The 14,653-nt window shown below is 30.4% G+C and overlaps 3 protein-coding genes across 3 annotated transcripts; 2 read left to right on the top strand and 1 right to left on the bottom strand.

The window, feature by feature from the left end:
• Positions 1 to 2,197: 2,197 nt before the first annotated feature.
• On the top strand, positions 2,198 to 8,645 carry LOC106769077. Its single transcript, XM_014654541.2, has 6 exons — positions 2,198 to 2,354; positions 3,055 to 3,121; positions 3,203 to 3,286; positions 3,376 to 3,579; positions 3,657 to 3,743; positions 8,311 to 8,645. The coding sequence occupies exons 1-6, from the start codon at positions 2,304 to 2,306 to the stop codon at positions 8,316 to 8,318; spliced, it is 501 nt and encodes a 166-aa protein (XP_014510027.1). The 5' UTR covers positions 2,198 to 2,303; the 3' UTR covers positions 8,319 to 8,645.
• LOC106769076 lies at positions 6,251 to 8,650 on the top strand. The gene is made up of 5 exons (XM_014654539.2): positions 6,251 to 6,434; positions 7,515 to 7,683; positions 7,768 to 7,851; positions 7,941 to 8,144; positions 8,224 to 8,650. Exons 1-5 carry the CDS (start codon positions 6,363 to 6,365, stop codon positions 8,316 to 8,318), a joined length of 624 nt encoding a protein of 207 aa, XP_014510025.1. The 5' UTR covers positions 6,251 to 6,362; the 3' UTR covers positions 8,319 to 8,650.
• Positions 8,651 to 9,084: 434 nt separating this feature from the next.
• LOC106765386 (U-box domain-containing protein 34) lies at positions 9,085 to 14,327 on the bottom strand. The gene is made up of 9 exons (XM_014649984.2): positions 14,083 to 14,327; positions 13,861 to 13,982; positions 13,297 to 13,412; positions 12,652 to 12,779; positions 12,194 to 12,483; positions 11,959 to 12,060; positions 10,988 to 11,416; positions 9,760 to 10,509; positions 9,085 to 9,646 (listed from the first exon to the last, which is right to left on the bottom strand). The coding sequence occupies exons 1-9, from the start codon at positions 14,246 to 14,248 to the stop codon at positions 9,461 to 9,463; spliced, it is 2,289 nt and encodes a 762-aa protein (XP_014505470.1). The 5' UTR covers positions 14,249 to 14,327; the 3' UTR covers positions 9,085 to 9,460.
• Positions 14,328 to 14,653: the final 326 nt, after the last annotated feature.

The following is a 14,653-nucleotide window of genomic DNA, read 5'->3' as shown; positions in this document are numbered from 1 at the left end:
AAAAAATTAATTAAAAAAAAAAAGGTGAATCTTAACAAACAATGAATGTATATTTTTTTGAACGTGTTTACGTCGAGTGATGATAAAATAACACACACAAACATATATTTTTTAATAATTAATTCTTACAAGTTTAATATCCACTATAAATAAAGTAACATGATATCAGAGTTAGAATAAAACTTATAAATATAAACTTGATTTTTTTAATTGAAACATTTATTTCAAAATTTTAGATCAAACAATCAAACTTTATTAACACATTATTTTATACAGTCAAACTTATCTTTAAGTTGTAAATGGTGCTTCATTTAATTAACTCAGTTGGAAATATATGTCCACCTTTATTTTTTTTAATAAAAATCAATTATTTTAATTATTAAAATAAAAAAATATTATTAAAGATTAAGCTAATTATAAAATTAAAATATAAAATAATTTATATTGATAAGAGTAAAATTGATAATGAGATGTATAAACAAAAGCACAAACTAAGCATATATTTAAAATAATCATCTTTCTCAATGATTATAGATTATATATTATACATTATTTAAATACTAAATAATATATTGTCTTCAAATGACATATGATTTAATGTTGAATGCTTTCAACAATGTCCGTAATATATTTTGAAACATAATTATATATACAAAATATATTTTTTACAAGCATATATAAATATTGAAGTATAAAACATGCATTGTACATGGGTTATTCATTAACAATCTTGTGAACAAATTTCAATGATAAAAGACAATAAAATGAAACATATATTTTATATATATTTGAAAGTATATTGAAATTAGAATATGATTAGATAACATATAAGGCACGTCCTTTTATCTAAATGAAGTTTATAAAAAGTTGAAAACTTATTTTATAAATGTGAGGGATTTAGTTTAATTAGTTTCACCCCACTTGTTAGTTGCGTGTGTAGATAGGTGAATTGAAGTGGTAGTTAAAGTTTGAATGTTATTCCAAAAAATAGTTTGAACTTTGAATTGTTTCAAATACTCATATTATATGAATTACCCCTTCCCACCACATAGTTGTGAAAACATTTGACTTTGACAAAAATAAAACATGTCACAAATCATGTTCAACCTTCAAGAACTATTTTATTTAAAAGCTTATAATAAGCAAATCAAATTACTTACAAAAAAATAAAATACAATTGAACATGACGCGTATAACACAAAATAATATGATTATACTACAAACCCTACACAAAATAATGTATTGTTTTTTCTCACTAATAAAATATTAAAAATAAGTCAAACCATTATTCAAATTAATTTCATTTGTAAGGATGTTGTTAGAGTCACACGCATACTTTTGGTGTGCTTATCATTCGAGTGGTTGACCATGTAAGCTAACTTTTTGTTACTTATATTCATGTTTTTACTTATGTTTTTATTCATTATTTTATGTTTATGAAGAAATGTGTGTTTTAGTTTACCACTTTTAATATTTTGAATTCGTTTTTTATCGGTGAGTAGTTTATATGAAATTGAAATAAATAATTTCATCTAATATAAAATTAATAACAATAAATAAACATATTAAAATATAAAGATAATCTAAATAAAAAGTTAAATAAATAAGAAACTAAAAAGTAAAGAGCTTATAACTTATAAATTAAAAACTATTAGAATAAATTGTTCTAATTTAGCAACCAAATAATTTTGTGTTCGCGAAATTAACTTAAAACTAAACATATAAATTAATAATTAACCTATTAATATTACTTAATACTCATAATATAAAGTTTTAATACATTTTTTATTTGTAATCTCTTTAATTTAATTTATAAAATATTCAAGTTTCATCTTATTTAAATATATATTCTATACTTCTAAAAAAAAATCAACTCCATCTTAAGAATGATAAAAAAAAATTATTGGCATTATCTTAAACTTCAAAAATAACATTTGAATAAAATAAATTTTAAAAAACATATAAACAAAAAGAATATATAATTGAACTTAAGGCGTATAAAATAATAACAATAAAATAATAATTTTATTTATAAAACAAAGCCTCATTATTACTGATAATTATGTATTTTTTTTTCACCAAATAAAATTATACAAGTATATATAGTAAGAAGAAGAAAGAAAAAACTTAAAATCAGTACTTTTGGAAATTGTGAATATTCTCCATATTATATCTTATTTACAGAAGGGTCTATAAGTGTTGGATTTTGCAATAGTGTTCCCTTCCCAAATTAGTGGTACAGTGTTTACCCTGAAATTTGTGGAGCAACTGAAGCTTGGAAGTCCACTCATTCTTGCTCTGCAATGGCGACCCTTCTCAAAGCACCTTCCTTTCTCTCTCCTCTCGACCAAAAGGTGATTTTGGAATTCATGATGTTCAGGAATCTCTGTTTCCTTTATATTGGGATTTTCTGTTTTGTTTACAAGATGTCGAGTTTGGTGTCCAGTAATCGTTTTAGTTTAAACTTGCTGTTCCAAATTGGGAAGTTAGTGAGGTTGTCTTTAAATTCTTTGGTTGCAAAATATTTACAAGCTGACACCACTGATTCCCCTTACTCCTAATTGTTTGACACCTTTCAGTTTCTTAGGTGCTTTTCCGTTATTGGAGGTAACTTAATTATTAGAATCTGTGATTCTCATTTCCCAATACGAATCACACAATATGATACAGTTTATCGTGTGAAAGTCTCATACACTTTGAATCTTACGATACTTGGGTAATTTACTGTGATTCAATATCACAAGATTTAGCAATATGCTGGTTTTGTATGTGTGATGAGCGTAAATTATTAAATAAAAAGGAAGTACTGGAACATTACTCACAAACCTTCATTATTCATATGCTTCTCTTCTTCTGAAACAAGGTTTCGCATCATCACTCCTTCTATGTACTGTATTCTATTGTTGCATAGGTTTATAGGTTCTCCTCTGAAATAGAGGCCTCATCTTCCACTTAGTTATTCATTATATTTTATTTATGTTAATTTTCTTGTCTAAAATTATTCCGCCGAGAAATATACATAATTTATATAATTTGTTGGTAATTGTGAATCAGAAAGCTCAGCCAGGTATTGAAGGGGATGTAATTGACAAAGAATCAGTCTGTATCAATGAAGAAAGTGGTATATAGTTGGTTATTGTTCATTTTTATGCTTTTTGTTCACCTGTTTCGGAGTTGCTTTTATTTTGACGTTGTTTTTCAGATTATGGGGTGGTTGGAATGCACCATGTTGGAATTTTATGTGAAAGTCTTGAAAGATCCCTTGACTTTTATCAAAACGTTCTTGGTATGGCAGCTTCACAAACTTAGATGTGCTGTGTACATTGTGTTTACCTAGAAGCAAGTAAATGAATAACTAAAATGAATGAAATTTAGGGCTGAAGATAAATGAAGCAAGACCAAATGATGAGGTTCCATTCAGGGGTGCTTGGTTGTGGATAGGGTCTGAGATGATTCATTTGATTGAGCTTCCAAATCCCGACCCTTTAACTGGACGACCAGAACATGGTGGTCAAGATCGTCACACATGTATAGCAATAAGGGATGTTTCAAAGCTGAAGGCAATCCTTGATAAAGCTGGTACAACTTCTTTGAATAACATAACTTGTTTTTCAACATTATTTACACTATGCCTTGTGTTATTTTCTGCTTTCTAGGTATCCCCTACACGCTTTGTCCTTCTGGAAGGCCAAGAATCTTTACACGTGATCCTGATGCAAATGCTCTAGAATTTACACAAGTAGATGTTTGATGCTTATGGATATTAAATGTCCCCAACAGGAAGAAATAAATGTACAAATGACTAAATGCATGTAAAGACTCGGGATTCATAGCCCATGTTAAGGTTGTCTGCTATGCTGTCACAATATTATATTTTTAAAGTATTGGTAATCAATCATATAATGTTGCACAACACTAACACTCATAAGTAAACAACAAAAATTTTTGAAAAAAAAAAACTAAAAAAAGAAAAGAAAAATGATGAATTGATCTGTGACATATTTTTAACCAGTTAAGATGATATTACTGAAAATGATTTAATTGAGTTAATTTTTCAAAAATTGAAACTTATTTGAAACATAAACAAAAATAGAGATTTATTTTTAACTTTTCAACCAAAATTAAAATAAAATGAGTAATTAAGTCTTTGTTTCATATGATTCCATATTTTGATATAAAAAAAATACTACAATAGATATATTTTTTTATAGAAGAAAAAAAATTGTTTAAGTTAAATAATTAAATTATTTTTAATTTAAAGAAATATGTAATACTCACATAATTTTTTAAGTACTAAGAATAAAAAATTACTTGTATTATTTCAAAAGAGAACATAAAATAGGAAGTTAGTGAGTTGCAGTCCATTATACTGCTTCACATGAGAGAATAATTAATATATACAGAGTTAATTATGATTTTAGTCTTAAACTATCACATATATAAATCTCTTTTAATGAGTATTATATGAATTTATCCTCCTTTTGATGGGAATTTATATATTAATTGAGTATAATTATCAATATGAGTTACATGCCATTTTTTAAATTGGGTATAAGTTTAAGGTTTTGAAAGATTTAAAACAAGCTTAAGAATATGATATTTTTTATTTACTAATAAAATAATTTATGTTAAAATATATTATAATTTTTTTAATTTATTTTAAACTTTTTGTGATATAAAATTATATATTAAATTATCGTAATAAATTTCATTTAACATTTTTTTAATAAACAATAAGATGATAATTTATGTCAAATGCTAAATAATTATTTGTGGTATGATAAAGATGATCATTCAAAAATATTTCAATACACTTAGTTTAACTTATTTCATTCATGATTAAGGTATTCAACATTAAAAGACGTTGTATATTACTTACCTTATTATTTTTTTGTAAAATATCAAGGAGACATCCTTATTCAAATGTTTTTATTGCTACATATAATTAAATTTGAATTCTAATGGGCAATGAGTTTGTTATCTTTATTATTTTTTTAACTTTGTTGGGTGTTCTCTTTATAAGTTTTAAAAGCTTAAAGAAAAGTTAATAATGAAAAAAATTGTGTTTTTTAAATATATAGGGAATGATCCTTGTTCATCACACATAATAATGTAGTGAGGGTTTGTCAAGACTTAAATCAAAATTGTTATATTATGAATGTTTTGAAAGTGTAAAGCTCAGATCAAATTATGAAAAATGGTGACACAATTCATTTTTTTATTGCTTCAAGATTGTGCTTGTAGATGTCATACTAATTCAGAGAGATATGGTTTGTTTAGAAAAAAAATATATGATGAACTTAACATAGTTCTTATCATAATAAAACAAAAGAAGTTATGTAGTTTTCATTATTTACCCTATTTTATAGTTAGATTATTATTGGGATTCACTCTAATAAAACAACTAAGTAGTAAAAATTTTGAGAAATCAAGAATAATTAATTATTATAGTGATTAGTTTAAATATTAATTTATAAATTAAAAATTATTGATATATAAGATAGTTTTTTATTATAAATAAAAATATTATAATTAGTTTATGAATTCGATTATAAATTAGTCTCTTACATTTGTTATAAACATTTTTGATTATAAAAGAAATTAATATCTAAACTAATTATTAAACTATAACGGTTATGAATTTAAATATTAATTCTTTTAATAGTTAAAATTTTGATAATTAATCTAGATCCTTTATTGTTCTTTGTCTCTCTGGTTTTACTAATTATGTTCTCTTTTAACAAGTAAAATACTCTTTCTATAAGTAAAACGTTCATCCCAAAAGTCTGTTTAATTTATAAGTAAATTCAATTTTCATCTTATTTAAATATTTAAATATGTTATACTTCTAAAAATATTTAACTCCATCTTGCAAAGAAATCGATAAAAAGCTCATTATTATCTTAAACTTAAAAATAACATTTGAATAAAATAATTTTTGAAAATATATAAACACAAAGAACATATACTTGAACTTCTAAAATAATAACAATAAAATAATAAGTTTATTTATAAAATAATGCTTCATTATTACTGATAATTATGTTTTTTTTTTTCAATAATGAAACCCTCACATTTTATTTACCAAATAAATTTGTACTGTATATGTATATACTTTGGTAAGAAGAAGAAAAAGAAAAGTTAAAATCAGTAATTTTGCAAATTGTGAATATACTCCCTATTCTAGCTTATTTACAGAAGGGTCTATACTATATTGGATTTTGCAATAGTGTTCCATTCCCAAATTAGTGGTTCAATGTTTACCCTGAAATTTGTGGAGCAACTGAAGCTTGGAAGTCCACTAATTATTCAGTATACTCATATGAGGTTCCAAATGATATGTGAAATTAGAAGACACCCAGATGATGAATTCTTGCTCTGCAATGGCATCACTTCTCAAAGCACCTTCCTTTCTCTCCCCTCTCAACCAAAAGGTGATTTTGGAATTCATGGTGTTCAGGAATCTGTCTCCTTTATATTGGGATTTTCTGTTTTGCTCACAAGATGTCAAGTTTGGCGTCCATTAATCATCACAAGGGTTTTAATTTAAACTTGTTCCAAATTGGGAAGTTGGTGAGATTGTCTTTTAATTCTTTGGTTGCAAAATATTTACAATCTGACACCTTTTCAGATTGGGAATCTCATTAGAATATCGGTAACATCTGACTCCCCCTTACTCCTAATTGTTCGACACGTTTCAGTTTCTTAGTGCTTTTCCGTTATTGGAGGTAACCCAATTATTAGAATCTTGTGATTCTCATTTCCCAATTTGAATCACATAACCTGGTACAATTTAGCTTGCCAATGATTCATATCATGTGAAAGTCACATAGACTTTGCATCTAATGATACTTGGGTAATTTACCGTGATTCAATATCACAAGATTTAGCATTTTGCTGGTTTTTTATGTTTTCTTTCACCACTTCTTATCAAGAAAACTGACAAGTCTGATGAGCGTTAATTATTAAATAAAAAGGAAGTACTGGATCATTACTCACAAACCTTCATTATTCATATCATATGCCTTTGTTCTTTGGAAACAAGGTTTCGCATCATCATCATCCACTCCTTCTATGTACTACGTTCTGTTGTTGCATAGGTTTGCAGGTTCTTTTCTGAAATAGAGCCTTCATCATCCACTTAGTTATTTATTATGTTTTGTTTCATGATATTTACTATCGCTTTCTTGTCTAAAATCATTCGGCTGAGAATTATACATAGTTTATACAATATATTTGTGGTTCAAAAATTAGCATGAGGATTTGTGATTAGAATTGCCATTCCATAATCTTGGTGGTAAACACAATCAAATTGTTTGTAACAATCATAATATTTTTGCTGGTAATTCTCAATCAGATCAGGGAAAAGAAGGATTCATTTAGTTCCAAATGAATTTCAGCAATATCTCATCTGAGAACTTTGTTAATTTACGCTTCAGTAGAATGTTATTATGTACTGTCATTCTACGCACCCAATTTTAATCCTCTAGCTTGGTAACCCATTCTGGCTGCAGTTGAATTATGTTAGCCTTTCTCCCACAACGACAAACCTGGAGTCCAAATTTTGTCATGGTAGTGTAAGAAATGGGAGATGGCATGTTCCTAGCATTGCTATAAAAGCTCAGGCCGCTATTGAAGGGGATGTACTTGACAAAGAATCAGTCTCTATCAATGAAGAAAGTGGTAATATAGTTGGTTATTGTTCATTTTTCTAATTTTTTGTGTTTCAGAGTTGCTTTTATTTTGACGTTGCTGTTATTTTTTTAGATTATGGGGTCGTTGGTATGCACCATATTGGAATTTTATGTGAAAGTCTTGAAAGATCACTTGACTTTTATCAAAACGTTCTTGGTATGGCAGCTTCACAAACTTAAATCTGCTGTGTACATCATGTTTATCTAGAAGCAGGTATATGAATAACTAAAATGAGTGAAATTTAGGCCTCAAGATCAATGAAGCGAGGCCACATGATAAGCTTCCATACAGGGGTGCTTGGTTGTGGGTAGGCTCTGAGATGATTCATTTGATGGAGCTTCCAAATCCTGACCCTTTAACTGGACGACCGGAACATGGTGGTCGAGATCGTCACGCATGTATTGCAATCGGGGATGTTTACAAGCTGAAGGCAATCCTTGATAAAGCTGGTACAACTTCTTTGAATAACATAAGTATTTTTTCAACATTTTATTTAAACAATGTTTTGTGTTATTTTCTACTTTGTAGGTATTCCCTACACGCTCAGTCGTTCTGGAAGACCAGCAATCTTTACACGTGATCCTGATGCAAATGCTCTAGAATTTACACAAGTAGATGCTTGATGCTTATGGATATTACATGCCAAATCACACCCCTTTGGCGCCACAAGTCCCCAGAAGGTAGAAATAAATGTAGAAATGATTACATGTATGTAAAGGCTGAAGGGACTAATAGGCCATGGTAAAGTTGTCTGCTATGCAGTGGCATTATGGCAGCAATACAGTACTGGTCATCATATATATTGCACACCTGTAAGGATAAATGGAACGTGACTGCTGAGAATTAAAGTTGAAATTGTACGAGATAAGATTGTGGATACTGGCAAGTGATTTTTCACTCAGAGCACTAGAGTTTTATTGTTTGAAAATTAAAAAAGAAATTACAACGCCCGTTATATTGTATGTACCACCACCATCGAATGAATTTACGGGAGGGACAGAAAGAAATTATGGGTGTTAAATGAACTGTGTGGTACTTAGGTCTCTATGAATATCAAACCTTGTTTTTATCTGACTTTTTCTGGTCACAAACCAGAAAAATCTTTGTTTTTGCTAATATATATGCTTCTTAATTAAACACATTAAATTAAAATGTCATTCCACTTTGATGTTCACCGAACATTTTCTTTAAAAGCTAGCAACACGTACCAATTGAGCAAATACAAAATATTTAGACTATCGCAAGAGTAATATCATTCCATCGTAAAGCCTTAAATGTAATTGCAAATACAAAATATTTCCAATGACATAAAACCTTTAGCATAAAGTAAACAACAATTCCATTATATTGTGATCATTAGATTTATAACAAGCTTCAGTGCTTTCATAATGAAACAACGTCTCACTGAATATGTAAATATTTCGTGAGCAACAAATTTTCATTCTCGTCCAACATGTCCGTATAAGAAAGTCTGCACGAGCAGCTAACATTTTATGTTTGGGCTAAACACAATGGCTATAGAAAGTTTATATACAGGGTTAAATGAAAAATAAAAAACAATTAGCCGTTTAGTAGCACGTGCAGCTAAATTCTCCTAGAGTATATACTTTTCATATGTACCTTTTACAATATTTTTCTCTCTATCTGATCCCATCTTACAAACTTCTTGGAAATTCAAATTCTGACAGTTTTAAGCTGCAGTAAAAGTGGGTTGGATTGAGATCAACGGTATCCTGTAGGATCTTCATTGCTTGGTGATTACTAATCAAAAGGTGACTCCTGACTTCCACTCCTGAATGGCAGAACGTAGAGTATGGTTCGGAGTCAACACAGAATGCTGAAGTTTAAGCTTTGTCATGGGTGACACATTGTGTCTGCTGAGCCATGCCTTGATTGCTCTGTACTCATAAGTGAACCCATCCGCAGCAATATATGGATCATCCATGATTTCCTACAGTTCTCAAAAGTCAGCCAAGTATATAGTGATATCCGAAAAAGATGTGCATCACATAGAGATGAAAAACAGAACAACCAAATTTTCATCAGATAAGTGAAGATTTATACCTGAAGAATTGGACAATAATACTGGCTTGGTGCACTTACACTATTTCTTCCTATCCTTGCACTGGCATTTGCCGCATTAGAAAATCTTTCGAGTAGTGGAAGAATTTCAGTATCAAGTTCTGGTCTATCTCTGCATCTAAGTGCTGTGCATTTAAGGGCAACTTGAGCCAATTCCATCGTCTCATCCAATGGCCAATCTCCAGCTGATGTATCTAAAATGTCACGGAAGGAGCCATTTCTAATTGCATCTTCAACAATCATAATGAGTCCACGTGCTTGGCGACCAGTTATTAATTGGAGAGTTATAACTCCAAATGCATATACATCTGATTTTGGTCGGACAGTGCCGGTTCTCTGATATTCTGGGTCCATGTAATGCAGAGTACCGGCAAGGACTGATTCTCGGTACTCTGTAATATTGTCAGGAGAAACTTCTGCAAGGAGTTTAGCCAGCCCAACATCAGCAATTTTGCTCACATAATTTCTGTCTAACAAAATGTTGCCAGGTTTTATATCTCGGTGGACAATCGGTTCTGGCTTCGAATTATGCAAGAATGAAAGCCCACAAGCCATTTCAAAAACTATGCGAAATCGAAAAAACCATGGAAGTGATGGTTTTCTATTTTTGTTGAGAAGATAGTCTTCTAGACTTCCATTTTCCAGGTATTCATAAACTAGGCAACCATTCTCAGGACAGGCTCCAAGTAACAAAACCATATTAGGATGATGCAGTTGACTAAGAATCTCAACCTGAAACAAATGGGAGACTACAGATACTCAGAAATGAATGCTTTCTCTTGTTATTGCAGCATTGGAATATTGAATTCTTTTAAGATATTTTAAAGGCACCTATTATGAGGAAGCATTGAAAAAAGAGATGGAGTGTACTTTGAAAATTCAATCTACATTCAGATCAGAAAATTTCACGAGTTCAATTGCAAAACACAAAGAACAAAATGTAAATCCTTAGGAAGCTTGATCTATCAAGGATTAGTAACTGTTGATAGTCAACTTTTCCTGTAGTATAATTTTAAATATTTACGATGGACTTGGATACTTGAGCATGCGCTTGTAAGTTTTATAAACCAATTCCTGCTCTAGATTCATTGGCATTTAAAATATGATAAGAAGGACTTCACCAGAAGGAGACACCAAAGAATTCAGTATCAGAATTTCACTCTAATATAAACAATTTCAAAGGGAAGAAAAAACCAAGCACAAGGAACACCTCTTTTAGAAACTCCTCTTTCTTGTTGATTGCATCCTGATGCAGAACCTTTACAGCTACTGGTGTGTGATCAAGATAACACTTGTAAACTTTCCCATATCCTCCTTCACCAATCATCAAGTCCTCAGAAAAGAATTTTGTGGCTATCTTGATGTCGTCCATGGTGTACTTTCTGTATCTCCTGTCATTTGAGAGTAATGTATCAACAATTCTCTGTTTCTCTATTGATTCTTTAAGGACATCAAGTTCAGCCATCTGTCTTTCATATGACTCTTTGGAAAACTTATTTTTTGCCTCCTCAAGTTCCTTCATGACTTTTAAATACTTAGTTTTCTCTTCAGAAGCAATCTTTCTCAAAACCTCCTCTCTTTTTAGGGAAGCATTCACTCTTTTAGTTTCTTCAAGAGATTCAGAAGAAAGTATAAGGGCCTGCAAGTGAAGGCATGCAAGTAAAAAGGGTTAAGTTATTAAGGCATAAATTTCTATGATTGGAGAATAAATACCATGGAATGCCAAGCTCCAAACCACAGATTCAATTTAAGTCCAATTTTTGTAACTGTGCCACAATGAAACAGACATGGCCATGGCTTTCAGGAAAAAAAAAAGTTTTGAATAAAATTTTTATTGAAATTAAAGAGGGCATAAGCTTTGTGTTTGAATACAATTGAAACCAATAACTTTTCTTTTGGTTTTTGTTCATTTTGGATTTGAATTTTGATGACTTCAAGGCTCTTGATCAGGCTTTAGTCATCCAAAATTAATGTTTAAAAATAATTGATAAGCGGCATTATATCCTCTTAGGGAACATAGTTTACGTTTTCTATTAACAGATTATTCAAGTTGATTTCTTTGTAGGCATTGGCATAGGTATTGAGAACGTGAGGGACTGGATAAAAGAAAATAGGTTAGTTGAACCCAGAAATGCATTCCCTTCTACAAAAAAGAGAAATAAAATATTTTCAAACTCTCACCTGGTGTTGAGCTTCAACCAGCTCTTCACAAACCTGTTTGTACATGGCGATAGTATTTTGCAACTCCAGTTGCAGCCGTTCTACTTCTTCTTGCACGGCTAACTACGTAAGTACACAACATATGAACTCCACAGGCTTGTTGGAAGATAAAAATATATATAGCATTTTCACGAAATAAATTATTTATGGATGACACCCTCCGGAGGATTCTTTTGAATAAAAATAAGAAAATTACCTGTTCACGTTGTGCAGAAGCAATGGAATCAAAAGAGTGGAGGCTAATCATTTCAATATCATCTCCACAGTTTTCTGGATTATCACTTTTGGTAGAATTTTCAAAAGAATCCCTGCGACTAAATGTTTGCAGACCAACGTAGCTATGCTCGGATATTGATAAAAATCTGAAATTCTTTAGGAATTTAGACTCTGTTGTTGATGAACTGATTCCCGATATTTCTCTATCAAGGCCAGCGTCATTTTCTACTTTATTTACTTTAGTAGACATGAAGTAGCTTGGACTAGCCTCTGTTGGAGGGAAAAATAAAAATCAGAAACTAGACAACTTCTTTCATTAAGATTTTTATGCAGGATCCTACTGTGAAATCATTATCAGAAACCAATATAAGAAGGCCACAAAATTAGAGCACAGGTGCAGACAACAAAAATCTCAAAATGCAAGAACTTCAATCATACCACTAGAATGTGAATATGACAGATCGGCTAACTTCGAAACAATTCTGTCTCTAGCTACAACATACACATCACAACTGTCTGGAGCACATCTTAGGCTGGTAGTTGGTATTCCAGGTCCTTTTAGCTTCCTGGAAGAAGAAAAACTGAAATTAATGGCATTATTCAGAATTACTTCATGATCCGTCCTGTCTTTGATTAACTGTTTGCAAGCAAAATGAATTAATTTCGATGCACTTCTAACAAAAGCTTGAGGTTGACGTGGCAAATTTAGCATGCAAATGCCAAACTTTAAATTGCAAAAAGATAATAGGCGCACTCGGGGTGTTAGAATCAAGTTCATCTGTTATAAAAACAATAAAAGAAACTCAAAAATATTTATAGTTTCCACCATGTTATTGTAAGATTAGTTTACATGGACTAATGTCGGCAAAACAGAAAAATCACAAATTTTGGTTTAGCACTTCGAATATTCAGAAGATAAAGTCTAAAGAGATACTCTTCTAAGAGCAGTCTCTACTATTAACTAAAATTTGGTTAAACTCACTTCTTCGTTATGAGTTTTTGTAATTTCTAATAAATTTTAACTAATTGTAAAGAGTGTGTTAAAACGTGTATGTTATATTTTTAATATTTAGAAACCAATACCTTGTTATAAAATTTGAGGAGTCAGAACCCAGCACTAATGTTTGGACCCCGGACTCTGAAATAAAGCTAATAAGTGCTTCTGCCACATTGTCATCTTCTAGCAGTACTGTTTCCATCTACAAAGTTTCCACATTAACCTTCGTTTATCACCTTTTGAATGTCAAGTTGAAACTAGCGCAGTCCAGAAAACCAAGTTATGATGCAAAGATACTCCGAGAGAAACTAATGTATACAGGTTTTTAAATATTGATGTGTGATCAATGCTAACATTTACAAAATTCATTTATTTTTGTGACCTTAACATTTCTGTGACAGTGTAACAAGTAGTAAAACCTATAAATTATAATAAACAACTCATCTAACTATCTATACATTGTAGATATTCTTGTACATAATTATTTATTCAATAAGATCTTCGATAAATTTTTAATAAATACTTAGATAACAAAAATAAACACAAATAAATAAAACAAGTTTCAGATAAGATAAAATCTATTTGAAAATTTGTTTAGGTCACCCACTTCTGAAGAAATTGTGCATTTGCATATGATATAAAGCACTCACAGTGTTTGAGCCGCAGAGTTTCTTGAATGGGACGAAGATTTGTTCAGATTTTTGCTTGACATCGTCTACATAAGCTGCAAAAATGTCGGCGTCTGCTTCCGAAACAGGAATATACTCTTCAGCTGCAAATTAGGAATTCGAAAACAACAACAATGCATTTTTAGTTACCAAAGCGAGTTTCCGATGGTATGTGATAAAATGAAGGGGATTCAAGGAACGTACTTGGTGTGACAATTGAGGTGATTGGAGGGATGACGTGAACTAAGATGAACCTGTCGGCTTGAGGGACCAGATTATCCACCGCCCACTGCACGGCTCGCCGGCTACCCTTGCTGGAGCCGCCGCTCACAGCGACGGCAACCGATCTCAGCAACGGTGGTGTGGACATTATTCCGTTGGTCAACGGTCAACTAGATTTTTAATTGCTCCTTCAGCCATCCCAACAACAGTTGAATTTATAGTTCTCTTATCTGTTTAAGCTCATTCCTTTGACTATTAACATTTTTTGTGTTATAAAAAAAATATATAAAATTAGTCTTTCTAATTTATGGGTTGTTTTAAAAAAATAATTTATTTGATTATTATTTATAATGGTGAAGACAACATTAATTATTGAAGATATAGATTGAGAATTTTTTCAGAAGTTATTTTTTTAAATCAGTTTATTTATTGTAATATAGACAGTTTTAGTTAACGTATTTATAATTTTATAGATTTGTTCAATTATAATTGTCAGATGTAACATAGTCTAAATGATAGATTTGTTGAAATTTTGAAAGTTATTTTTTATTAA

The sequence above is a fragment of the Vigna radiata genome, chromosome 7 (assembly GCF_000741045.1).
Source record: "Vigna radiata var. radiata cultivar VC1973A chromosome 7, Vradiata_ver6, whole genome shotgun sequence".
NCBI lineage: Eukaryota > Viridiplantae > Streptophyta > Magnoliopsida > Fabales > Fabaceae > Vigna > Vigna radiata.
This window is presented reverse-complemented; position numbering and strand designations above follow the sequence as displayed.